This window comes from Boleophthalmus pectinirostris, unplaced genomic scaffold (assembly GCF_026225935.1).
Source record: "Boleophthalmus pectinirostris isolate CB_2022bp ecotype Guang Dong unplaced genomic scaffold, ASM2622593v1 HiC_scaffold_15, whole genome shotgun sequence".
Lineage (NCBI taxonomy): Eukaryota > Metazoa > Chordata > Actinopteri > Gobiiformes > Gobiidae > Boleophthalmus > Boleophthalmus pectinirostris.
Genome location: NW_026571070.1, coordinates 23,656,402 through 23,684,116, shown reverse-complemented (window position 1 = coordinate 23,684,116; position 27,715 = coordinate 23,656,402). Strand labels below are relative to the sequence as shown.

Below are 27,715 nucleotides of genomic sequence, written 5' to 3'. Positions count from 1 at the left end.
TTGTGGGCTGAGCATTGCACAGAATCTTACAGCTAACCATAAGGAGGGTTTGACTAGGGCCCAGGAGAGATTGCTAAAATACTCAAACATGCATGGATGACATCTAAAACCTCTTCAGGCATGTTTTTAATAAGGAAACAATATTATAAAATGGTAGAAAGCTCAAATTGATCAAAAAATTACTTTGCATTACAACCTCTTTAAAGACAAAAATTTCAAAGTCTTATTACACATGCGCCCACCACACAGTAAGTGTTATGTCTCTATTGTCTAGTGGTGAGTGCTATGACAGAGGGTGGTAGTGGGCAGGGGCCCTGGGGCCTGGTCTGTCTCCCTGTGTCTGTGTCAGTGCTGCTTCACCTCACAGCTCCATGAGCTCCATTGGGTTTCACTGGGGTCCCTGTTCAGAGCATCTGTGTCCTGCCCCAAAAGCACCGCGGGCCACGTCACGCTGCGCCGTACAGCCATATGTGCCCCATACATGTCAGGCTAAAACAGGTAACTTGGTATTGGCTCCAAAAATAAGACTGCACTGACAATACCATGAAATATGGCTTGTTTTTTAAATACATTTAATTATATACACAGGATAAATTGTAAGGAAGAAGAAGTAAGAAATTTTGCGATCTGAAGATACTACCATCAAGATAAATGAATATTTGCCACACAAAATCGACTGACTCAAATGAAAATGTTCAGAAAACAATGCACAGAAAACTGCACATATCTTTCATTTACTAAATAAGTTATTTCTGGCAATGATATGACATTTTAACTTATTCATTTGTGGTTATTATAATTCTCAAATTTACAGCTGTGGTATTATTCATGTTTACTCACTACAGTGTATTTTTCCCACAGCAGTACCCACAAAGCACCAATTTAGTTAAGTCAAATTGATACTGTAATCTCATCTCAGTCTTTTATTAGAGGTATTGATTTTGGCTCTGTTCTTCAATATCTGTAGAAATAATGAACTGATTTTCAGTTTGTGTCTCACTGTTGGAGAATTTGACGATAACCTAAGATTATAACATCCTCTGTCTAATATCAGCAACAGAACAATCTAATTTTCCATTGTCTGTCTGTACATGGAACAGAATGAAGTTCAGGTAATCACCATGCTCATTAGGCTAATTGATTTTAATGAGCTGAAATCACATTATATCTCAGGCCTTCTTCCTTTCATGTAAGATGTGTCCTTTTTAGTTGCACGCTTCTTGTAAAGAGGCTCTGAGCAGATGGGGGCGTGTCATTGATTGGATTTGATAACCAGCGCTGATTAACCATGTCATTTCTTGATCTACAGTTAGTGGTCCTCTGGGAGCGACTGCAGCCTCCTTACTGCCCTCTGACCAACCACAAGCGCTCCATGGGCTACATGGAGGAGCCTCATGCGTCAGCAAAGCACTGTGCAATAAATCAGCACTGTTAAGGATGTTGCAGCATCACATATAGACTGTTGGACTGTAACATAACTGACATATTTTTATGATCAAAGCAAATTACCCAAAATAAATGTACCTGCTTGCTCCCCCTTTTACAGAACAACTGTTCTACAATGAGCGTTCATGTGTTTTATTGGACTACACGGTGTCACATGGGCTTGTTTATATTTATTGAGACTCAGCACAGGGTCCACTTTGCCTCACAATCACCTCTTGTTTTGGTGCATGCCTTTTTAATGCATGTATCAAATCATGGAGAGATCTGGCACTGTCCAGTAGTGATCACTGCAAAGGCGCAATAAGTAGAGGGAGAGTGTGAGGGGTACCATCGAGACGGTGAGGGAGTGACAGAGGAGGAGGGGTGAGAGAGAGAGAGGCAGAGGAGAAGAAGCACAGGGACATAGCACTGACTGAGGCAGGAACACACGCTCATCGGACTGGAGTAGTACAACTGTCGGAGCACATCCCTGCTGAGGAGAGAGAGAGAAATGAGGGAGTGTGCTACCTCCTGACTGCTCTTACACCAGAGCACCTGCAGCGGACAGAGCACCAAGGAGACTGAGCGGACGAGCAGAGTGCTGCTGAGATTATGCGCGGGGCAGAGAGCTCCTGTGGAGTCCCCATCTTTTGCAGTAGCAACAGCAGGAGGATCAGGAGCAGTAGCAGAAGAGCTAGCAGTAACTGCAGCAATACAAGGAGCTTGAACTCCGCCGGTGCCCATTCCTCCCGACATGAACGCATTGTCAGGGTGGGAGCAGTGACACTGCGCAGAGGCTGTGGATGTAGCAGCTCTGTTGAATGTACCTGTAGCTGGAGAGGAGCCTGGAGCCGGAGTGAGGGCGCCCATAGTGTCCTCAGGTGAATGACCAGTGTGGCTGATGAAGGCCACCTGGATCCGCCTGCTGAAACGAGCCAAGGGGGGTCGTGTCAAGAACTCCGATGCCTGTGTAAGCAGCTCTGTGCTGGGTGAAAGTTAGAGTGTGTCCTTTGGTATGTGTGTGTATGCAGGGGTATCCATCAGGCTGCAGGTGGGGTCAGGCTGGTTATTGGACAGTTATTACCACACATGGGCGGTTGTTATCAGTGAGCTGTCAGATTCTGGGCAGAGCTCCACATCACCTCCTCCTGACCCACCGGGGCTGTGCTCTTCCTCATGTCACTGCTTCAGAGATAGAATCATTGTTGTCTTCATACTTTTCTATTTACAAACCTTCTGTCATACATTCTGCTTTTTTCTACCTCATTGCTTTATTCCATATAATCGCATGTATGTAGCAATGTTGCTTGAATAGAATAGCAAACACAGCGCTGTCCAGTTTACAAACTGCATGCCAGCGCTCTATGGAGTTATTGAGTTATTCAAGCAGGGTATAGTGCAGGGAGAGGGACAGAGCAGTGCATGATGATTGATATGCTGCATGTTTGTATTGACATAAACATGAATAACCTTGTGTTGTGCAACATTACTATATGGGGGACATTTGAGTCATCAGTCAGGCGGGGTAAGTGAAGAGGAAGCAGAGGTACGATTCGTCTTTGTATGTGACGCTTTGGTAATTCTAATCAGGAGCGGGTGAAGGAGGCTATTTTTAACTCAGACGCCAGTGTTATGGTGCAGTGGGATGAATGAAAGAGCTGGTGTGGGTGGTGTACTATCGTGCAGGTAAGAATAGGCAGCATGGGGCTTGCAATTAACTCCTGGTTTGACAAAGGCTGTGGGTGCTGCTCTGATGTAACATTGTCATCATGTATATTTAAAAAGCACTGCATCCACAAGCTTTACTCTGTGCTTTGCAATTATTTATGAGGCATCTTTATATGGCAGAATGCATGATAAGAGCACACAGGAGGTTCTTTCCTTTATGTGTTGCCATTTATAAGCATACATACTTGGACTTGGTGTTCTTGAGTGTTCCCTCCTGCATTTGTCATAAAAAGATCAAAACAAATGTGCAGGCTCACAGAGACAAGGAGATGATGGTATTTTATGAAGGACACTTTATGTTCTTTGGCGCATTTCCTCACAGAGGAAATGTTCACTTCCACTCAGACTGTACAATACGAAACATGACTAGAGATAACAAGATGGTCTGCAAATACTAATTGTTTTATGTTGTTGGCATTAGACAAATGACTATAAACAGCTATTTTAAAATTAGCATCAGACTTCCACTAAAATAAATTAATAATTAAGTGCTTTGTGTTGCATTTTTTGTATGAAAAGCGCTCTGTGAATAAAGTTTGATTGATTGATTGAATTAATGTATATTGATAATTTAGGTCAGTTTTTGGATTTGGGTGCTCCACAGTGTGATTTCAAGTTCTGTTGTTAGGGTTAGCAGAATTTGAATGGCAAAGTCTTAATGTCAAGACCACTGGGCCATTTGAGAAACAGATCTGAATTGTGTTGCATTAAAACAATAGCACGCTAACAAGTGGTGTTTCATCATGGCCTTGTGGATGGAATTATTGATCTTCAGGAGTACTAAAATGTACCACTTCTTGGAACCAATTTCCTACTCAAAAGTTTGTATTGGCCCATTAATCCTTAATCCTTTTGGCAACTATTACTGAATCAAACAAGTCTAACTACCATTTTTGCTGCAGCAACTTGATATTGTAATGATTTTGTTTTGTGTTTTGCAGTGTCATCATTATTTTGCCTTTTATTGTATGTTTCTAGTGAAAATAACACTGCCTATTTTGAAACTCAACCACATCAGATAAAGTCGAGCACAAGCCACGGCAAGCACCCCACACAGCTCAAAGAATAAGACTAATGACTAATTCAAACTCGCTTCACTTGCATTCAATAGATAACAAGTTATAATAGTCCCTGTGGTTGTGACTTTGTTTCAGGGTTCGGCCGACTCATACACCAGCCGCCCGTCCGACTCGGATGTGTCCCTGGAAGAGGATAAGGAGGCAGTGCGCAGAGAGGCAGAGCGCCAGGCCCAGGCACAGCTCGACAAGGCCAAGGTCTGTACCCTGTGCCCTTTACCCTGAGCCCTGTACCCTGAGCCCTGTACCCTTTACCCTGTACCTGTTGGATCCCATTGAACCCAGGATGCTTCCAAATGCAACTGGCTGTCAAATGAACAATTCATGTGGTCAGGCTTTAAGGGCGAAACAGGATAGAATTACACATTATTGCATCAAGGGACTGACAATAATATTTCTATTTTCTCCATTCTTTTTTTTCTCAAGTTACACAATTCTGTTATTCTGTTAGACTGTATCAAAGTAAGTCTTTAGGGCTCCCCAAGCGCACCAGAGAATCGTGGAATAATAAAACTATTTGCCAGTGTGAGGTGCAAAATATTAATTATACAAAGATATTTATATTTTTTAATTTAAGTCCAGATATATATTTTAATCTGGTATATATACATAGTGGAATATGACTCTCCTTATTCATTTTCCTATTATATATATATATATATATATATATATATATATATATATATATATATATATATTGATAGAGAGAGAGAGAGAGAGAGAGAGAGAGAGAGAGAGAGAGAGAGAGAGAGAAGATGGATCAGCATGGATCAGGCTAGCATGTTTAATGTTTGTTGGGAGATGTTAGGGGCCACAGGGGGCTTCTCTTTGTTTAACGGAGCTAAGCCTCGCCTGTGCTGCTCTGCTTTGGGCCACAATTAGCATCACGTAAACAAACAACACACACACACACACACAGGCACTGCACATATCAGGAATAGCAATGGGAGCACTTTCCCACCAAATCACTCCAATCACAATCCACATTTATGTCCTCATGTGTAAACGCTGCTGTGCTAATTTACAGTTAAACAACATTCTACAATCAGCTAACAATACAGCTAAACAATGTTCTATCTTAAACAACAATTGAAACTTGATACTAATTTTAGTGGACATTGCTACTGAAAAATAAAAATCACTTTGGACTAAATTGAACCTTTCATGAATAGATTTGGAATGGTCTGGGTCTATATCAGAATATAAGACAAAATATAGTTGTTTTTACTGTTGTTTTGTGTTAATAATCACATTTGCTTTTTACACTTTTATGTGTATTCCCCCTTTTTTTTATTTATGATTTGATCTGGTCATAAATTGTCATATTTCTAGTCATGGCAAGTTGGCAACTTCAGTGTTAGCAGACCTCTGCTCCATGGACCTGGAGTATGGAATTGCACTCCACCATTAACCTTCATGAGCACTGTTAGACTTAGCAACAGCGTGTCACTCACATTTGTTTCCTACATGCCCCAATATGTTCTGTCCCTTCAGTGTCTATTTACAACACTATCTCAAATTTGCATTCCCCCTGATTCACCCATAACACATAGCCCACTGGTGATGGGCTATGGTATAGACAGATTATATGTTTGACAACACAGCGGATGCACTCACAGCCTGAGTGCAGAAAGCACTGCTGTCTGTGTAGTTAACATGAAGTTGCATTGTTAGCTAGCGATGTTGTCAGTGTTTTGACAGTTTATCACCGTGTGATAAAATAAGTTATGATGCTGAACTAACATTAGTGAGTGGGATATGTCTTAATAACCCATAAGTGTTAAATGGAGATGAGTGTGTAAAAGCCAAGAAGAAATGTATCGAACTTCAGTAGCCGGACATTCACTCATATCTGATCGACATAACAGGACCCGTCCCTGAGAGAGCCTGAAATCTGCTGAAATCCTACAAGACACTAACATATTACCACACAGGACCGCGGCTCTTAGAGCACGAAGTGACATTGTCTGATAATCCCTCTATTCAGCAGTGTTCTTGCTATGACAAAATCTCGATCTGGATAATACCATACTAAAACCAACAAAGTGTGTAATCTGATATTAATAAGTGATATAAATTCCTCAGTTTTCATGTGGTATCGGTCAGACTAATATGATAAATAAACATGGGCTGTGACCGCTGGTTGAGGTAATGAAGTGGCTTAGCTGTAATTGATGCACTGGGGGCTTTCTCTGAAACACTGGCTCTCACGTTTCAGTCTGTCACCTCAGCCCCTCACCGCAGACAACACAGACTAACACACACACAATCTACAGCTCGAATTCCTCTTCATCTCAACAGCCACATGACATATGATACACTTCATTAGATGTACTATAAAAATTTCACATATAGTTGTGACACTACTGCAGCCTTTAATTAGGCCTGTCACGATAGCAAATTTTGAAGTATTATATATTGTGGAAGAAAAATACAATAAACAATCATATTGAATGCCATTATATCACTGATGAGATCATTTTAAAGTATCCTTCTAAAAACTACATTCTATATGTACAAGAGGAGGTATTTTACAAAATACATGTTATAACCATATTATAATTTTGTTCCCTCATCAAAAATATGCCTGTGGAGGTTTTAAATGTCATCCATGCATGTTTCAGTAATTTAGCAATCTTTCCCAGGCCCTATTCAGTCTATGATTGTAACCCTCCTTGCGGTTAGCTGTAAAATTTTGTCCATTGCTCAGCCCATGAGTCTATATCAACCATGCTACCACAAGACAGTTTTCCATAAATATACAAAAACATGATATAAAACTGTTCACAACAACTTGACAAACCTGATGCAATGTGCAGTAGTAGTATTTGTGGGATATATTCTGCTTGTGTTGTGATAGAGCTCTGAAGGAAGAGTGGTGTAATGTGGAGAGCAAAGGGAGAAGTAAAATAACCCCTCTTTAATGAACATGCCATAAAGTCTAAATGCAACACTCATTGACAGCTAGAACTTATTTATTCAGCCATCTTTGGCTCAAACTCTTTTGTTGTACAGGAAAATTACACTAGTAAAAGAAAAATGGTCCATGATAAATATTCTAAAAATAATTATTCCATCTGTCATGTATTGAATGATAATATAGTAATTATCGTAACAGACCTACTTCTAATTTATCATTAGGTTCCAACACAACCATTAAGAATTATCTCATAATATATTAATGAAGGTAACGCTGTCTTCTCACCATATTAATTGAATTTGACGTGCTTTCCTGTGCAGCGTTTTGCACACAGAGCTGCGTAGGATTCATTTCCGATCGATCCCCAACATTCAGTAGAAACAGTGTGGATTGCAGATTTATAGCTGCAGAGAGGCAACTAGAGTTGCTAATGGGGAAGCAGAGGCATGTAAGGTGGCAAATCAACAGCCACAAGGCCAGCACATAAGTCTGAGCATGCAAAGAGGACATCGAGGTATTAACCAATAAAATATTCATACAGCGCTGTGATGTTACCATGCCTTGTTAATTGACTGTGGTCCATTGCTCTGTGTCTCAGTAACAGATATAGCATCTCTGGATTGTACAATTTGTCTTCCTTTTTCTTCTTTTTTTTGCACTTCTATATTTTACTTCCTCATGAAACTTCCTCCATAACCTTCCAATGTCTTTCCCCCTGTCAGCGCAGCACATGGCATCTATAATGAAGCCCCTGTTATAAATCAACATAGAACCAAGGCGTTTTTACATATTCATCTTGCTCTATGTAAACTTTGACCAGTGCTGTGTGGGATTGACTGAAAAATGCAATTAAGCCATGTAATGTGACAGGCCACCCGCGTGGAGCAGCTGGGAGGAGAAGCCCAGGAGATGCATGAGAATACATTTACTACATGCAGGCTTTAATGGGTTCCTCTAGTACTTCCTGCACCATGTGACTGCACAAGGTCGGCCCGTCCTCTGCAGCCTCTGCGCCTCTGTCTTCAAAGATGTCACCAACCAGCAGCTTACACCAGTGAATATTTATACAGCAGAGGAGGGCTTTCACTCCTGAATTACAGCCATAATCCCAGCTAGTTTATCTCACCTGTTGTAACTCAGTGCACTGGACAGTGAAGGCTGTGAAAGGCAGACTCTTGTCCCTTGTAGGGCGCTCCTGGAAAGCTCTGATTCATGACTGCGTAAGTGCACATTTTCCCTCGGCCCCAGAGCCCACTTTTGAAACCTGCCTCAGATCGATCCAAATAAATCCAATCACCACCTATTGGTAGGTCAAAAAATATCTGTAATAATGCTGGGGTTACACAGAAAGGAATTTCTCACTGTAGCTAGTTGTAGTCCTATTTTATTATATTAAAGATAAAATGGCCCCACTCTTGCAGTGGAACATGGAAAAAAATCTTACTTGGATTAGTATGGACTACTGAATTGGGATGGCTGGGACATTCCGTACAGTGCTTGATATTTCTATACAGGGACAAGTGTGCACCCCTCATCCATATAAGATTTTGTGCTAAATGTCTGTAACACTTGTTTAGTCTTATAGCATGTGGTTGCTACAGCTAACTGCTACTAACTGCTAATCTGAACAGTCGAAATCTCTTGTCTTTGTGTGTGCTAGTACATGAAAGCTCAGATCTAGATGTCTGTTTAACTCTGCACTAAAATATTGCACCTGTGGCTAAAGGTCTCCCTCCCATGGGCCTCTTTCATGTGCAGGTAAATATTGAGCATACAAATCTATGTTGGGAGATTAGTCTAAGCCACGTTCCTGTGCATTGGTTTTGGCTGGCACTCACCCCCTGTCAGCTTGCACACACTCTCTAAGGCCCACTGAATGTAATCTGGTTGTGGGCATGTCCAACTGTTGCTGCCAGTACTGCCAGGCTGACTCCATGATTATGTCCCAAAGCATTTTATGTAATTCTCAAGGCATGTGTGTTTTGCATGGCTAAATCTAGGCTTGCAAAACCTGTCCAGATATCTAGATTTGACTTTTTAAGCATGGTTCTTTTATGACATTACAATTGATCTGTCTGTTAGAAATCTGCTGTGGTGTATTTTTGAACCAAACAAATTGCATCACTGTGGCTGACAGAGATTCACCTAAAATATATTTGTACCAATACAAAAACAAAACTGGTCTAATTCAAGTAGAAACCCTCAGCACAGACACATGAGAAGTGCGTATGGCAGAAATAGCACACAAAACACTTTACTCCCTCAATAGGCCTTTAAGAGGAATGTTAGTGAATCATTGAGCCACTGATTTATCAACCCGTCACGGTGTCAAAGGTGGTCAAAGTACTGCATTTCATTACTTGAGTTAAACAAAAGATACTCCTGGTCAAATATTACTCCAATACTCCAAAAGCAGCACAGTCATATGATTACTTAATTTAAAGTACTGAAGCATTTGCTTTAGAATTTACTTAAGTATTGAAAGTACGTTTTACTATATATATATATATATATATATATATATATATATATATATATATATATATATATATATATATATATATATATATATATAAATAAATGTTGTGAATTGTAACAAAAAATTGAACTGCAGAGAATAGAAAGACATTTGACTAGAACGGTGTAATTGCAAAACAGGAATTCAATTGCCCTATAATTTGTATATTTACTATCTCCTAAAAGGTTGCCAGACCTGTATATATTGTTAATGACCCCTAAAATAGATTACAGCCAAGTCACAACCAAGTGGCTAATGAATGGCATTGTGCCCACAACTTGTACATCTGCACAAATCAACTTTCTGGAGGGGGCATCATGAGACTTTAAATGGGACAAAAGACATAAAAAACTCCACATGCCACAAATGTACTAGTACTCCAGTACTACTACCACTTATTTTTTTTTTTTTATTAAATATGACTCTTAGTATAGTACAGATCCTCAAAATCTGTATAGTACTTATGTAAAATGAATTAGTTACTGATCAGCTCTGACAGTAGTGCTATACAGTTTTGCTTTAATACTGCAGGAAGTAAGATAGTAATTTAACTAAAAAGAGAAATGTAGTTTTCACCCAAGAAAGTATCTACAGCAAATTTAATCAGAATGGCAATACTAGACTGCAATTGGAAACACATCCAACATTGTTCTGTCATAAATGATTATCTTACTGGAACTTTTTCAGACCAAACCAGTTGCATTCGCTGTTCGCACAAATGTCAGCTACAGCGCCAGTCTGGATGATGATGTCCCTGTACCAGGCATGGCCGTCTCCTTTGATGCTAAAGACTTCCTGCATGTTAAAGAGGTACAATCTATCTTTGTGACATTCAAAATCATTACATGTGTCCATTAACTCTCATTATTTATGTGTAGAAATTCAACAACGACTGGTGGATTGGACGCCTGGTGAAAGAAGGCTGTGAAATCGGTTTCATCCCCAGTCCAGTGAAGCTTGAAAACACCCGTATCCTCCAGGAGCAGCGAGCTAAGCAGGGCAAGTTCAGGTACACGCAAAGATGCCTCTTCTCTGATTACTACTACCACTTTGCAGTCAAAGTTTTCATCATTCTTAGACTCTCTCCCTCTCTCTCTTTTGTGTTTATTTCCGTTTCAGTAAATTGGGAGCAAATTCCTCCTCTAGTTTAGGTGAAGTGGTTCCAAACTCAAGGAAATCTACTCCTCCGTCCTCTGGTACGTATTTGAAAGATGTTTTAGATTATGCTCTATATGTCCAGGTAAGATGAAACCTGTGCATTATATTATTGCCCTATGTTTGTCAATAAAAATGGTGTCTACACATATCATTTTTCAGCTCAGTGTGACAAAGTTCTTGTGTGTCTGTGTGCGTAGCCATTGACATAGATGCCACAGGCTTAGACCCAGAGGACAATGAAGTCCCGACCAACCTGCGCTCCCCTAAAGCCAGTCCAAACACTGTCACACCCCTAGCAAAAGAGAAACGAATGCCTTTCTTTAAGAAGGTAAACGGGAGTGCACACTGTGCCCGTGTGCCGTCCGCTCGGCTCTCACTGAACGCCCATGGCTGCTCTCAGTTTGCCCTCTCTGTCCTGTCCATAACACCATCCACAGCCCTGAGCATGCATGCCTGTTCTTAACCTCTCTCTCTCTCCTCTCCACCACAGCTAAGCAGAAGCAAAAGTCGGTAAGTCGTCGAGAACACTGCATACTCAGCACAGGCTCCTGACCCTATCCTGACCTCTGACCTCTCACCTTTCTAATGGCCCCACAAACTGTGCTGTGTTTGTGTTGAACCTGTGTACCTGTGACAGTGTGACATCAGTTTATACAAAATAATAAACAGATACTCAAAAGTTTAAAAACTGTTCTTATGGCAAGTAATAGAAGCCCATATGAATCCATGAAACTTTGATGTTTAATGTATTTTGTAATTATCTAAAATATAGTCTCCTAGGCCTCATACCTTAAATTAAAAGTACTATATAATTACATAATCATTTAATGAAATACTACATTATTAAAATTTGCAATTGTGTATTCACTCATAAAAACTAAATATTCTAAAAGACTTACCGTAATCTTGTTAACAATGAGTTTGTCCGCCAGTGAGTTTGTAACATGATTAATGAATGCTAAACCATGCTATGATCAGTAGTACTGAACAACTGTCTATGCTTTCGTGCTAGGCAGTGTGTGCATCAGTTCCCACAACCTCCCTAGAGGCGGCCTGATGACGGCAGCAAACATGAGACAAAAAAACAAATAAACTGGAGAGAAGTGGTGAACTGTGAAGTACAATCTATCCATGTTTATAGAAGAATTAAAAGTTACCTTTTAAATTGATGTCTCACTGTATCCTAGATAAAAATGATGGTACATATAATGTACTCAGGCAGTTGAACTAACACTTTGCCATTGTAACTTCTGAACCATGACATGGCACTCTTTATTCTGTTAACACTGAAGCACTTTCATAGTATAGTGTAACCTAATTTCAACGGCACAATGTTGACAATACAAGAAAGTATCAAAATCTGTCCTAAATCAAATGTCGGTCTGCTGTTTGTGGACGGGCCTAGACCAACATGCCATGGTTCAGCGTGTTTTCCTAAGCGTCTCGTCTGTGTCTCGCTGTTGCTCTAACCCTCTGGTGATTTGTGATGGTGGCTGTGCACTTCGTCTCCATAAATGTGAGCCAGTGTTTTTTCTCTTCTCTTAACTGAAGACGGAACACATTCCTCCGTACGATGTTGTGCCTTCCATGCGGCCCGTGGTTCTGGTTGGACCGTCACTGAAGGGCTATGAGGTACCAGACAGCTTTTCTCAAATTCTACCTTTCAATTTTTATATGGTTCATAATGGCTGTATGCTTTTTCAGGTGACAGACATGATGCAAAAAGCTCTCTTTGACTTTTTAAAACACAGATTTGAGGGAAGGTGAGTTCAGAGTGACTTTGTAAACCCATGCTTCCTTCCTCATTCCTTGTCTTCTTCCAGCTCTATAGGCTGGTATTTATGTGTCCCTAGAGGTTAGCCCAGAGTGTGTAACAAGTTTGTTTGGCCCAGAGATGTGTGCTGCTTTAAATAGGCCCTCTACATGTCCTTAATAGGCCATAATGGGCTCTAGAGCAGAGCAGATTCTCCTTCACAATGTCGAGTCCTTTACTTTGTCGTCCTGCTGTCTGACTGGCCAGAACAGAAGAGACATAAAGTTACACAACAGCAAGAATGTGCTTATAGCTACAGCACTGCTCAAAACTTCAACAGAAGGACAATGCATGTTAAATGAATATGAAACATAAGGACTGTTTTCCTTATCTACATGGGCACTTTCCTCTTGCCCACTCATAACAGCTACAGCTTTTTGGTGCTATAAGCAGTCAGTCAGATGATCAGCCCAAAGTTAAGATACTAATAACTGCTAATAACAATTTGTTCTTTGTGTTTTTTAATAAAATATGGGGATTGTTGTGTACTGGGTATTCCAAATGGAGCATATGTTTCTGTTAACATGCTATTTGCTCTTGTCTCTTGTGGCAGAATATCAATAACTCGTGTCACTGCAGACATTTCTCTTGCCAAACGCTCAGTTCTCAACAACCCCAGCAAGCACGCCATCATCGAACGCTCCAACACGCGCTCCAACTTGGGTATGTTTGTCTAGAATTACTGTGATGCCTGGAAACATCTGGTGTTTTGATTTGGTAATGTTTTCAAGGAGACCTTGGTCATGTGGAATTGGAAGGAAACGTTTAAAGAAACTTTTGACATTACTAACGATAAGTCCACATAGCCCTTAGCAGCACTGGTTTGGAATAGGGTACATGCACAAAATCAGCTTTCATATGAAGACAACCTACAATTGTTGAACAAATACTAAACCACAGAGGACACTGCACCCTAACTTGGACAGATTTGGGGTATATTAAGAAGGCTGTGTAATCACCTAACAAATTACTGTCCAAATTCTAACCTCAAAACTAACAAAATCTATATTAATAAAGACTAGACTTGTCTAAGATATTTTGATGATATATTAATTGACCCTGTCCTTTCCCCCCAGCTGAAGTCCAGAGTGAGATTGAGCGTATTTTTGAGCTGGCACGGACGTTACAGTTAGTAGTTCTTGACGCTGATACCATCAACCATCCATCACAACTGGGGAAGACCTCACTTGCACCCATTATAGTCTATGTAAAGATCACCTCTCCCAAGGTAAACATTCAAAGCGGTGTGAAGGTTGTTGCAGTAACTCTAATTATGGATACATGTTTCATAGCGTTTTTGGTTTGGGGGGCTGTTACAATTTCTCTCTTTACATACTCACCCACATCTAAATAGTTCTTAATATTAGAATTAATTATATTATCCCACGTGTTTTTTCTACCTGAACATGCACAATTTGTAAGCCTGTGTTTTGATAATATAATGTAAATATGAACCCTTGATGCCCCTTGTATGGTCTGTCATGTCTGTCATGTATGCTTAGGTGCTGCAGCGTCTCATCAAATCCAGAGGCAAGTCCCAGGCCAAACACCTAAATGTGCAGATGGTGGCAGCTGACAAGCTGGCGCAGTGCCCTCCTGTGAGTTCCTGTGCTGAACCCAAATAATGGCTGACTTCAACCCAGTTCTGCCCCCTGGAGCCATGAGCTTAGTGCATATCTGATAAGTCACATTTTTAGAGGCTTTATCAGTACTGCCAGTTCAATTTCACTTCTATTTCTGTAATCTGCTTTGTGATATTTTTCAAAAGGCCAGAATGAAGAAAGTACTCTACGGCTGGAGGCTTATGTGAAAAAGCAGTGTGTGAGGGTGTTCAGGTTAAACATTTCATTTCAAATCACATCACCTGCTTGGAGAGAATTTCAGAAATTGCAATCTAATAAAAAATATGGAACTTCATATGTTTTTGTTTACTTGATGGTTGAGTGACTGTGAGTAATGGGGCAAAGAAAAACTCTGCAGAACTCTTAGGGTTAGAGTTGTAAATGCTGCATTTAACTGTGCTCTGTTGTCTGAGCTTAAATTTTGTATGAGATGCTTCATAACTAGTGCAGTGCTGTTGTCCTGACCCCATTCCTTTTTTGTATTCTCTGACTGGCCGTTTCTCTATCTCAGGAAATGTTTGACATCATTCTGGATGAAAACCAGCTGGAGGATGCTTGTGAGCACATGGCTGATTACCTGGAGGCCTACTGGAAAAGCACTCACCCCAGCAGCTGTAGCCCGCCTGACCCACTCCTGACCGAGCTGCCCACGGATCCCCTGCCCTCCAGCACAGCCCCTCTCCCTGCACTGCAGGTACAAGATGAACCTTCAAATGAAATAGACAGTAGTTAACAAGTTAAGATAAAAATATACAGCATGTTCAAACTTACTCATGATCAAAATGTATGTGTGAACAATTTCAGACATTCAATGAGAGAGTTACAAATGCAGTAGTGGAATGATGTAGGTTGAAAATAGCAGCAAGATACATCTAGCATACTCCATTCACAGCTTATATTTGTTGTCCTGCTATATTTTAATTTCTCCATTCAATGCCAACACAAATGGATTTGTAAGGCTGAAAATGAAGCTAATGCTGAGCTGTCAGAAGAGGAGGATTGAGCTTAAAATGTAATAGTTGTTTATCTGGTGAGTGTGTGGCATGAAATCTAAAGGCTGAAGTGCAGTCTGGTGGTACACCTAATGGAACAGTAATAATGTATTAGATAGCATGTTATTTGATGTGCAAGTGAGCTTGAACTGATACTGTCCTTCCTGCTTTTTAAAGCTCAAGTTGAAATTTGCCTTTTCTATTTTCCCATATTTCCCAATTTACTCATGAGCCAATTTTCTATATAGGGTAAATCTGGTTTGTCCATACTCTTTTTCACTTTGTGCTGTGTGCTGTGAGGCTGTGTTTGCTGTGTATTTACTCTTCATTATATTAACTAATCTTTCATGGACCACAGGGTGGTGTCACTGAACAGAGGAGTGACAAAGCTCTGGTAGAGAGAAAGAGCTCCAAAGAAGACCACCACCAGCACCATCATCATCATCATCACCATCACCATCAGAGCCAGGATCCGCCCACCAACGAGGCCGAGGAGGAGCTGGAGGAGGAGGCCGAGGAGGAGCGCACTGAGCCTTCATCACGCAGACCTCAGCACGTTCACCACAGGTCGTCTTCCACCAGGACTGAGCACCACAATCACCACCATCACCACCACCATCATAGCAGCCGTGCCAGGGGCCTGTCCCGGCAGGAGACACTGGACTCAGAGACGCCCGAGAGCAGGGAGAGCAAAGAATCAGCTTACATGGAGCAGCGGACACAGCTCCTCCACCAGGATGAGGAGGAGGAAGAGGAGGAGGAAGAGGAGGAGGAGGATTTAGGGGAGGGGCACCCCCAGCAGCAACAGCGCTATGAGCCAGTGCCTCATCGGGACCACAATCATCACCATCATCACCACCATCACAGAGGGGACGAGGCAGGCCACGTTACAGGACACAGTACAGGACATGGTACAGGACATGGCACTGGACACCACAGGTCCAAAGAGCGCGAGCAGGACCATAATGAACGCAACAAACAGCGCTCACACCATCACCACCGGCCTGCCCGGGACCACCACCACCACTACTACGACCGGGACAGAGACAGGGACCGAGAAGGGGAGGTGGCTCCCAAAAAGAGGGGTGACACAGGGGAATGGGCCAGAGACACATACATCCACCCAAACAGACAAAAACCCTAAATCACAAATACACTAAAGGTGGGCTCCTTAGAGAGACCATCTTGTCGTCCAATTGTGCTGCTACACCCCAAACCACAACATCCTATTTATGTACACCTTTGTAAATGCTGTTTTTCATCAACAGGAGTTTTGGTAACATAGATACAAATATAAATATATGTATGTGTATCTATGCATAGACAATGTTTATGTGTGGATATGCATGACTTTCTCAAATATGCATCTTAAACCTGTGTTGGTCAAGGCATGACACAAAGGCAGATATTTTTCTGAAGCTGTGCTTTTTGTGATTACCTAAAGTTTGTTTTGCTTGCTATCACTTGAATCATGTGTTTCTTCAGACTACTACTGGGGATAGTTTGATTTACTATATCTTAGTTATTTTTTAATTATACTGGGCATAAAAAGACATACTTCTGCCTCCTTTGAGGTGCTTAACAATAATGTCCTTTTACATGAAGTGCTGTATCTTTTTATCTTTATTGAATCTGATACATGATTGATTCTGCACTTATACTACTCAAAGTGTAATGTTGTAATTCGATACAACCTCAATTGTTACTGCACATACTGCTGGTCCACTACCAAATCCGAATTTAGGTTAATCTTTTTATTAAGTCTGATCCCTTTTCTAATAAATGTTGTTTAAGTCCCTTACTTTTTAAATCCCAAATTATTCACTAAACAATATTTGTTTCTTGGGATCTCCCTCAGTAATGCATTTCAAAGGTTGACTAATAAAAATGGGAAAATTATTAATTATATTGTTTGTATCCTTAAGTGTTTGGCTTTCCAAATAGTTTTTAAGGTATAGGTCAAACAGGTTTAATTGCACTCTGGCCTTCTGTTTACAGGTCAAAACTAATTGTATTCATCTGACAATTGCACTTCAAACCTGACTCGTTTCTATGCTACAAAGGTAGCATTACAGATTTTGAACATTGTATATGTACATGGGTATGTACATAAGATGTCATATATAAATAAAGTTGGCAGCAATAGTCTGGTGCAGAGATAGTTTGATGTGTTTCGTCAGAGCTCTCATCCTGAGAAAGACCATGACTATAAATAGTACTTTTAAACTCAGCTGAAAATATAAGGTATCCACTAGCCTCCCTCTTGGTTGTCATGACAACATTGACATGAATGACAATACTGAGGAGATGAGTCTAAAAGAGGAAGCGTCTCTACTTCTGTAAACATGAATGTTTCCAGTGCCATCTGATTCATTCTGGAACTCTCCATTGACAAAACCTGAGGGACACAGCTGCCAAGACTACATTTACACATATTTGTGGGTTAACTGGATTAAAAATGAATGGTACTCTCAGTAAAGAGTAGACTGAAACTGTTATAACCAAAATGTGCATTTTGTAATTGCAATATAAATTGCAGTTTTATAACAGTATCTACAACAGCATGCATATATGTAATTCCCCATTCAATTTTTTTCACATTCTCAAAGTTAAAGATATAATATATATTATATTAATATATTTTATTCCGTTATTTTACATGTCTGATGCAGCAGGCAAATTGCTAATTTCTCAGTTGCCCCCCCCACTAAAAGGCATTAAATGTTTAATATCTCTAGCGCACTACTTCCTGATCTCACATATCCACTGAATCTTCCGTCGTCATGGCAACCATGTCGTCATTGTTGTTATGGCGACGCTGGCCTTGCTGCATTTGCCAGTGAGTCTGTGCTGTGCTGCGTCCCCACGTGCCTGCCCCTCCCACCCTGTCAACTCCTCTTTCTCCTGCCCTGACTGTTTATAAAGCTTATCCCTATATGGCCTGCGGTCTCACAGAGCAGTTGCCAGAAACAGATGCTGTAAACCCAACTGAGAGCATCTTTGTCAACGCCACCATCAAAGCTGTTTTAATATAAACACCTTAGTCTTGTGCAAGATCCTCAATCATGCTCTGTTCACATCCTAAGTGCCCGGTCAGTGTTTCAGGAATTTGGCAATAAAAAACCCTATAGTGTCTGTATTGGCTCTGTGGGGAAGTGAAGCATTCAGTTGCATTTGCTCCCAGCTCAGCTCAGGGCTGAACCTCTGGAGAAGGCACAGTTGATCAGGTGACAGACCAGCTCCAGGCATGCCCTCTGCGCCAATGTGGGGATCCTGAAAACAAGCACAGCAGTAAGACATCTTTGCAGCCCAATGTTTACACTTTCTAATTATAGCTGATTGGATTTTTTTTTACCTGATGTGCAAGAGTAAGACATGGGAAAGTTTTGAGTGCCCATGCTACTTGCTCCTCATTCTCTGCAAGAGTCACAGTGCAAGTGCTGTACACCAACACACCACCTTTCTTCAATAAGCTCACTGCCTGTCATTGCACAAATATACAGAAAAATATACTGTAAGCATTGCCACTATATTATTAGCATATCTGTGACGTTGAATACATGACAAAACTATTATTTGTCACCAAGATACTATCTCCACTACCAACACTTCCACCAATATTATTGTATAGTACGCTTGACATTTAGCTGGGCAAAAGGAGACTAATTAAGTATGTGCTCAAAAACTGAAAGAGAACGATGTCTTAACCACATGTTAAACTGAAGTCATATTATAGATAAGAAGTAAGGAATAATTTGTTTGCACTGCCACCTAGTGACAAAAAAATTTATGGTAAGAGATGTATTGGCTGGCCTTGCTGCAAACTAAATGTAAACATTGTAAATAGTGTAACATACAGCATGAATTAATTTGCGTTGAAGTGGCTGATAAGAGCAGATCTCCTTCAGGCTCCATGTGCTGGCCATGCTGGGCCTTTGTCCTAGTCCACTACATGGAGCGTCTAGTAAAACACGGTCAAAGCTCTCAGGAGGAAATGGAGGGCCTGTCACAGGTAAGAACAATATTACAATACATTGCCATTAATTACACCTACCTAGATGGCTAAAATCTAAAACTAAATCACACAGAGAAACTGATGTCAAAAAAGTATAAACAGTAAATAACTGAAAATATTGGCCAGTCACACACAATAACTGGACTGGATGCCAAAGAGTTTTTTCATTCTAGAAATGAGCATTATTCCCACTGTACCTTCAATTCCTCTCTGCTTTTCAAGGTCAGTGCTCACTGCTTTCACACTATCACAGCAAAACACTTTGATTGAATCCAGGCACAGCATCTGGGCATTTTGACGAATACGATCAATCTTGTTTCGGATTTTGTCAAGTGCCACAACCTCACCCTATATGAGAGATGGGGAGATATGTTATCTAGTGCTGAACGTATCATTGTATGTATATTGTATTGTATGTATATAATGCATATTGGTACAAGACTGCTATTAATTCACACGGCTGAACTAACAGTAAATGTGAAAGCATTTGGTATTTGCTAGAAATGGCACCTGGTCCTTCATGAGAGAGGCGATGTGGCAGGTCTTTCCTCCTGGGGCAGCACACATATCCAGAACACGTTCACCTGGACAAGGCCCAAGAACATGTCCCACCACCACAGATGGGAGATTCTGCTCATTACAAAAACATACAACCTGATTATATTGTACTTAATTATAAACATGGATATAGTTAATATTGCACCTGTAAGAATGTAAGGCTGGGCAGAACACCATCAAATGAAGGACTTTGATAAAGTGGCTCTGTCATATGAACTGCTACACCTCTGGATAAATAATAAATAAAACATGTAATAATAATTACATAAAATCGAGCATATTTTCACAAATTAACCAGGAGTGCCGTTATACTATTCCATCTCAAAACACTTGAATATTTTGAAAAAGTTTGATATTTTTTGTCTCTCATTTCAGAAAGTTAAACCCATGCATTATATAGTTTCATGATACAGAGTGAAGCTTTCAAGCCTATATTTCTTTACATTTTGATTATTATGGCTTACAGATAAAGAAAACCCCAAATTCTCTGTTTCAGAAAATTAGAATAGTGTGAAAAAGATGAATATTGGGAAGTCATTGAGTCACATCAGCTTACTAACTGAAAACACATACAAAACAGGGTTCCCAGTCTTTTTCACTGACAAAACTTCAAAACTTTTCCATTACTTTTTCATCACCTAAAGTGAATTTTCCATGACTTTATGGCATCTTACATGTGGAGAATTTAGCATATTTTTAGGGCTAAATATGAAATGTTAACCCTTCCCACTCACCTTATGGTTTGGTATTATAGTTTTTTTAACATTTAAAATACTGTAAGTGCATTTATTGTCGTCTCTTTTAAACAAAAGATGCCCACATTCGGAAACAAAGATAATAGCCTAATGATAACTTAACAAAACACTGTAGTTGTGTGAAAGAGATAATAAAATTCCGTGATTTTTCAGGACTGGAAAATTACATTTTCAATTTCCATGACTTTTTCAGGATTTCCATGACCATGGGAACCCTGTACAAAAGTTTCCTGAGCCTTTAAATGAGCTCTCAGTCTGGCTCAGTGGGTTACACAATTGTGGGGAAGGCTGCTGACTGGACAGATGTCCAGAAGACAGTCACTGACACCCTCCACCAGGAGAGTATGCCACAAAATGTCATTACTAAAGAATATGGTGGTTCACAAAGTGCTGTATCCAAGTATATTCATAAAAACTTGAGTAGAAGGAAAAAGTGTAATAGGAAAAGGTGCAACAGCTAAAGGGATGACCGCAATCTTGAGAAGATTGTCAAGCAAAATTCACTCAAGAATTTGTGAGAGCTTCACCAGGAGTGGACTGAGGCTGGAGTCAGTGCATCAATCACTGTCAGTCACTATGCACAGGTGAAGCCTACATAGGACATGAGATGATGACAGAAGAGTGGGCAGTGGAGAAAAAGAACTGGACTGCTGATCCGTGGTCCAGAGTCCTCTTCTCAGGCGAATGCAGTTGGTTCTCTCTGTTTTCTGAATTCCACAGTCAACATAGTCATCTACCAGGACATATTACAGCACTTAATGCTGACCTCAAGAGGAAGAGGATAGACACCAGACCCAGCAATACAGATGACCTGAAGATCACTATTAAAGCAGCCTGTGCTTTTATTACACCTGAGCAGTACCACAGCCATGCCTTGGCACACTGATGCAGTAATTCATGTCAAAGGAAGCCCAACCAAGTAGTGAGTACATAGAAATGAACATATGACCTAAGACTAAGGCTGAAAAATATATATTTTTAAATTTATTTTATGTAATATTCTAATTTTCGGGGCACTGAATTTTGGGTTTTCATTATGTATTAGCCATAATCATAAAAAGAAGTAAACTCTTGAAATATTTCATTTTATGTGTCACAAGTCTGTGTAATATGGGTTTGACTTTCTGAAATGAGAGACAAAAAATATTGAACTTTTTCATGATATTCCATTTTTTGAGAGGGAATAGTGTGAGTAATAGATATATAATCACAAAGTATTGTCAAAAAATAAAAACTCACTTAGTTGGACAATTTGTACAAAATACTGCAGAGCGATCCATTTCAGCTACACCATTTCCCACAAACACTTTGTGCCCTTGGAAGCTTGTGGCTCCTCTAGTGCACTTTCCATCAATATCAGAAAACACAGACACTATATCGCCGGTTTTCATGACTGAAACACACAGATACCAGTTAGACAATGTTTTAATGCCATTTTTAAACTGTAGACTATACTTACACTTTGGGCTGGCAACAATGCCAGGGGCAAAAACATGAGCACCTCTCAAAACAGCACTGCCGCACTGCGCACCCACAACCACCTCGGACTGAAGCGGCTCAACAGGTCTACAAACACAAGAAGTAACACATGCTGTTTACATGTGGACTGTTTGAAATCTGTCCTGGCATTCCTTGCATACCTAGGTCCATCCACAGGAAGGAGCAGCACATCTGGAATGCATGGGTGTGGAACAATCTCCATAGAGACCCCAGCTGATGAGCCACACAGATGCTGCTTTGAAGAAACCACAGACTCAGAAGATCAATTTTACCTTTTAACCCTTTTCTTACAAACACTTACAAACATATGTTTCTATTACCTTATTCAGTTCTTGTGCTAGTTTTTGTCTGATCTCCTCCAGGGGGGCCAGGTGTGTACTAGCCCGCACACATGTGTGTGAAGGAGGGTGTGAAAGGCATGTGAGCAGCCTCTCAAAACGCTGCTCTGCTTCTTGGTGCCCAACGGCAGTCAGCAACTGTGACAGAATAAATAGTTTGAATTACAATTAATATATAGTAATAGCAAGAGACTTTTGACAATGAGTGAGAGTTTGCAATCTATGTACCTCTTTATTTAAGAATACGTTCTTAAGGTAGTCAGTGACTTCAGGTCTAAGCGAAATTCTTGGAAAAACTGACATTTTATGATAATCCAAAAAACATAAGCAAACTGTGACAAACAGACAGCGATCTGTCTGAGTTTTCTCGAAATGATTTACCTACACAGACTTCATATGAAAAATACCTTGTAAATCTACAACAATCCTGAGATAAAATGAGACCCACGCTATTCCAAAGCTTCTTGGCGATTGTTTGGTGATTGTTGTCACGCTTCCCTATACGTCACTAATCATGTGATTAAAGTTTATATTGGCTTTCCAGATACATGTCTGGATTTCATTGCATCTACTACTTGCTTTGGAGGTTAGTAGAAGTAAATGCGCTTTTATTCATTACTGTTGGGAAGAAATAGCAAGTTTTGCTTTATTTTGAACAGCTTCTGAAAAAGCCGTAATACGTCATCGCGTAACCGGAAGATAATTAGCTCGAGAAGCTTTTTTCAGTGAAACACCAGCACCTAACGGGCTATAGAGAAGCCAGCACCGCTCACTTTCCTCTTTGTGTTGATGCACTTTAACCTTACACGAGAACCACAACAATATATCCTAAGCCAGATGTCCCCGTAAAGCTCCAGTTCACTGTGGATGTAGTTGTTCCGCATGGAGTCGGCGTTGAATAGGTCGGCGAGGTGTTTCGTAGGCAAAAGCTCATCCAGCTAATGCTGCTAACCGCGTAGCTTTGGAAAGTGCTGTGTGGACCGAGGGAGCCGCTGCTGCAACAGAGGGATACTGAGCGATCACAAAGAATGGGGCTCATATTCGCTAAATTGTGGAGCTTCTTCTGTAATCAGGGTGAGTATACCATGTGCTTCATAAATTGACACAGCTCAGTAACCCCAGATAGCTTATCCTCTTATTAGCATGTAGTGAAGTAGACTATTATCCCCAGTGATCCATGTAGAGATGTTCGACAGCTGCATGTCAATAAATCGTGTTAATTTATTGATCATGTGGAGCCATTGCTCTAAATATGTGGCAATGGTTGAACTACTTTATTGAAAGGAGAATGCCATTGGTAATCTGGTCATCTCCGTCTTAAAACAATTTAATTATCTTAAGTCACTAAAGCCCAGAGCGCGTATTCAGCATGTTATGTTTGTATTTGTACAACTAGTCATTGTGCTAGTAAAGTAAATGCATAGGCTATGCAGTGTGATGTGAATGTTAATGTTTTGCATATGTATTTTTGTTCTTTAGTATATATGTCCGTTCTCTGTCCTGACAGTAAAATGGGAGGAGTTATTCTACGTCCATTCACTAATTCAGGATTACATGGTTCCCAGTGTCAAGTTTCACTCACGTAGAGATTACAGTAGTGTTTTGAAAAGCCTGTTGACATAAATCCACTTTCTTTGTGTAACACATCCACAGGGATAGTGACGTGGTTGTAATCAAAGTAACCCCAATACAGTGTAACCTGGTGGCCTGCATTGTGAGGCCTTTGACCAGACTTCTGTGTGTAGCTAGAGCTGTCAGGACAGTGGAAAAGCCAAACCACTGAGTGGTACATTTTGGCATGTATGTGTTAGCTCGCACTCTGACCATAGGTTTGTCTGCCCTCAAAAGTAAAAAAGAGATACGGAGAGAGGCTAGTGTGGAGGAGGAGGAGGCTACTGTGGTATTTAAAAGTCTGGCCATTTAGTTTTAACCTGTTAATGCCAAATTAATTTATGTTGTGTCACTCTGAATTCACCTTGAATCATCTTGTTGGTGAGGTTGATTTTGTTTAGTTTTTATTATAAACTTTGGTATTTTATTTATTTATTTTACAGAGCACAAAGTCATAATTGTTGGACTTGACAATGCTGGGAAAACTACCATCCTTTACCAGTTGTAAGTTGGTTTACATCCAGTCACTGTTATCACGCTAAACCATTTAACATGCATTTACACATAATATTTGTTTGATTTTTAAGCCTAATGAACGAAGTTGTCCACACATCTCCCACCATTGGAAGCAATGTGGAAGAAATAGTGGTGAAAAACACCCACTTCTTGATGTGGGATATTGGAGGCCAGGAGTCTCTCCGGTCATCATGGAACACCTACTACTCCAATACAGAGGTAAGAGTGATACCATCTGCAGAGATAGTTCCAGGACAAGTGGAATAAAGGCTGCCTGCTATTTCTTTGGCTTTGTCCAGCAGCCTGTCCGTGAGCATGACAGCTGGTGTGTGTGTTCTGAGCACAGACGGAGCAAGGGCCGCCCATGTCAGAGGTCAACCACTGACAAAGAACTGCCTTAAAGCCTAGGTTCGGCTTCATCTGATGTGAAATAGAAAAGGCCGGATTGTGATAGTGATAACAATTCCTAGTTCTTAACTTTGTAAAATTATTATTTTAGAGTAAAGAATTTATAAGAGATAGATAGGTGGATAGTTAGATGGGTAGATAGATGGGTAGATTGGTAGAAGCGTAGAAGGCACCGTTCAAATGCTATTACAAAGTCAAGGAGCAACAGGCATATTAACTCCCATGGCCAGGCCACTGTTGTGCTGGTAAAATGCATGTAGCCTTTTCATGTGTATAGAGACTGGCCTCTTCCTGGGTCGTTGCTTACTTTTAATTGCCGTCTCCTGTGTCTCCTCAGAATCAATGTGTCTTTGGTCTTTTGTCATACAAGGTCACACTCATAAGGGGTATTAGCATAGCCGTTAAAAACAGCCTTTGTGGAACCCAGGGTCCGGATATGCCCACCTACTGTGGTGCATTTTGGTCTGCACAGAAGGCATATTTGTATAAAGACACTCAAGACTAAATTTTTTTCTTGTAATTCACAGTTTATTATTTTGGTGGTGGACAGCACAGACAGAGAGAGGTTGGCTATTTCAAAAGAGGAGCTCTACAGGATGCTGGCTCATGAGGTAAATGCCTGTTTTCAATGGAGCAGAGGAAGTAGACTATACAACACTAACCCTGTTTTTGTAATGAACATTGATTTTCCTTTGAGACTAGCCCTTACCACCTTGTTCTTTGTTTAATGCATATAGTACAAGGTGACACTGATATGGTCTCATTGTTCTGTTTTTATTTCTTTTACCTCTTCAGGATCTCCGGAAAGCAGCTGTGTTGATATTTGCGAACAAGCAGGATATGAAGAACTGTATGTCTGCAGCTGAGATTTCTAAATACCTCACCCTGAGCTCCATCAAAGACCACCCCTGGCACATACAGTCATGTTGTGCACTTACTGGAGAGGGGTAAGAGATTGACCACCAGATTTTTGTCTAGTGTGACAACTTATTTCACAGGTCTATGTTGGGCTATTTCCTTATTTATTCATAATTGTCACCACACGTTAGGACAGCAGCAAGATCTTAAGGAATCACTTTTTTGTATCAATCTACTTATAGGTAATAAAAACTCAAGGATACAACAAGACCATGTCAGCCAACTTACTTACAAACGGTAGCTTTAAATAACATCAAGTAAAATAAGATTCTGACTTATAGCTAGTTTAGTATGACGCTTGTCACTTGTCATGTTCATTTTGTTCAATCTGAACATGGACCATTGTAAATGCTGCACCAGGCAGTATTAACATCAATTTACAGTTTACAGGCTTAGAATGCATATGTCGTTACTTAACATTACATTATTAATGTGGTTGTACTGCACTATTGAGTTATTGACATATTTTTGGTTTTGTGTAGTTTATGCCAAGGCCTTGAGTGGATGACCTCGCGGGCTGGATTAAGATAACATCTCTTTGCCATTGCCTGACTACCTGCGCCACTCACAAGATGGCTTCACAGCGCGTCTTGATGGATGTTTTTGTTTTTACGTTTTTTAATGGACAATGATGGACCTTGATCTCTTGGAACTGCATAGGACAAGAGCATTGAAATACTTGTTACAGTGAGACTGCCTAAACATGGGGTTAGCCTGGTTATGGGAAAGTTTTTACTGTAAAGGAGATTTTCAGTTGCAATGGACATGGATCATTGACACCTCAAACATATCATCTATGTACGCCATATACTTTACTTATTTTGTGTGATTTTATTTTATTTTTTTTGCCTTCATCTAGGTGTGTTCACATTCAGGAAAACATGGAAAGGGATGTGGGATTTGCAGCAGTATTTTTGACACTACTTTAATTACACTACACTTTATTTTACATCAAGTTCTCATTCTTTTGTTACAAGAGTTCATAAGCTACACTGTGATGCAAATAATCACATTTAATTAATAATGGTTGTGATACAATAATGTTGTGATGAAATTGCCCTTCTTAACATTGAGCCTGTAAATGATTGAACCATATGGTTTGCGTTACATTTTAGTATCTCCCTAATGCAAATGGAATCTACTTTAACAAAGCATGATTTGGCTGCAACAGTAAGTCAACAATACAATGCCTGTGTAAAGGTTTTAGTTAAATGTATTTTATGTATTTTGTTAATTGTGTTTCAGTTGTATTTAATTTTTTAAGTTCTGTAAGCTGTCAGGCGGTGCCGATGCAGACTTTAGTATTGCAAGATTTTGGTGCTCTGCAAATATAAGTCATTGTGTCCCAAAACATTTCATTCATTTGACTGTAGCGATTGGGACATTCATTCAGACATAACTATGTGATGTTTCTAAAGGGATTACATAGATTCCTTGTCTTGGTGGACAAATGAAAACTGCTCTTGTACCACTTAGGCAGTTTGCTGCCATGTGCCACATTAAAGACTCTTGTATGGAAGTGTGGTGGTTCAGTGGTGTCCTTTGTCAATATTTGGAGACCAGAGACTATTGTGCTTGATCCTCAGCCTTAATGAAGCTGCTGCACATTAGTGGACAGTGTGCTGAACTGTGTAGTTACTGTTCACAATTTTAACCTTTCCATCGAATTCAGTTCTATGCACAGGGTCACTTTGACATTCTGCGTTCTTTCTACAATCTCCGTAAGGGTTGAAATTTAAAGGCCGCAGAGGTTCATTTGTGATCATGAATAAATGCATACATGAATAGAGGGGACCATCTTCTGGCAGTTCTTGGGAATTGATACTTTTGAATTTGAAAAGACT

General features: G+C 40.2%; 3 protein-coding genes across 8 annotated transcripts in view; 2 read left to right on the top strand and 1 right to left on the bottom strand.

Moving 5' to 3' along the window:
• cacnb2a (calcium channel, voltage-dependent, beta 2a) overlaps window positions 1-17,397 on the top strand; it is a 38,215-nt gene extending 20,818 nt beyond the window's left edge. For 2 of the 5 annotated variants that reach the window (XM_055151139.1, XM_055151141.1), the window contains 12 exons: window positions 4,308-4,427; window positions 10,355-10,477; window positions 10,546-10,676; window positions 10,787-10,863; window positions 11,316-11,335; window positions 12,377-12,457; window positions 12,530-12,588; window positions 13,192-13,301; window positions 13,715-13,866; window positions 14,141-14,236; window positions 14,772-14,954; window positions 15,611-17,397. In XM_055151139.1, coding sequence (XP_055007114.1) covers window positions 4,308-4,427; window positions 10,355-10,477; window positions 10,546-10,676; window positions 10,787-10,863; window positions 11,316-11,335; window positions 12,377-12,457; window positions 12,530-12,588; window positions 13,192-13,301; window positions 13,715-13,866; window positions 14,141-14,236; window positions 14,772-14,954; window positions 15,611-16,396 — 1,938 coding nt within the window. In that variant the 3' untranslated portion in view covers window positions 16,397-17,397. Of the gene's footprint in view, window positions 1-2,995; window positions 3,112-4,307; window positions 4,428-10,354; window positions 10,478-10,545; window positions 10,677-10,786; window positions 10,864-11,022; window positions 11,154-11,315; window positions 11,336-12,376; window positions 12,458-12,529; window positions 12,589-13,191; window positions 13,302-13,714; window positions 13,867-14,140; window positions 14,237-14,771; window positions 14,955-15,610 lie in introns of those variants that run through there. The other 3 variants (XM_020935742.2, XM_020935741.2, XM_055151140.1) reach the window with 2 other exon arrangements.
• Window positions 17,354-22,996, bottom strand: nsun6 (NOP2/Sun RNA methyltransferase 6). 2 transcript variants are annotated; one of them, XM_020935737.2, is made up of 11 exons: window positions 22,647-22,996; window positions 22,401-22,556; window positions 22,221-22,315; window positions 22,040-22,146; window positions 21,820-21,973; window positions 19,971-20,052; window positions 19,778-19,897; window positions 19,465-19,615; window positions 19,110-19,255; window positions 18,608-18,733; window positions 17,354-18,525 (listed from the first exon to the last, which is right to left on the bottom strand). In XM_020935737.2, the coding sequence occupies exons 1-11, from the start codon at window positions 22,719-22,721 to the stop codon at window positions 18,346-18,348; spliced, it is 1,392 nt and encodes a 463-aa protein (XP_020791396.1). In that variant the 5' UTR covers window positions 22,722-22,996; the 3' UTR covers window positions 17,354-18,345. The 2 variants fall into 2 exon arrangements, with proteins under 2 accessions (XP_020791396.1, XP_020791395.1); XM_020935736.2 differs by having other exon boundaries at window positions 22,221-22,312; window positions 22,647-22,988.
• Window positions 22,956-27,390, top strand: arl8 (ADP-ribosylation factor-like 8). Its single transcript, XM_020935613.2, has 6 exons — window positions 22,956-23,492; window positions 24,473-24,533; window positions 24,617-24,764; window positions 25,481-25,564; window positions 25,749-25,900; window positions 26,354-27,390. The coding sequence occupies exons 1-6, from the start codon at window positions 23,447-23,449 to the stop codon at window positions 26,400-26,402; spliced, it is 540 nt and encodes a 179-aa protein (XP_020791272.1). The 5' UTR covers window positions 22,956-23,446; the 3' UTR covers window positions 26,403-27,390.
• Window positions 27,391-27,715: the final 325 nt, after the last annotated feature.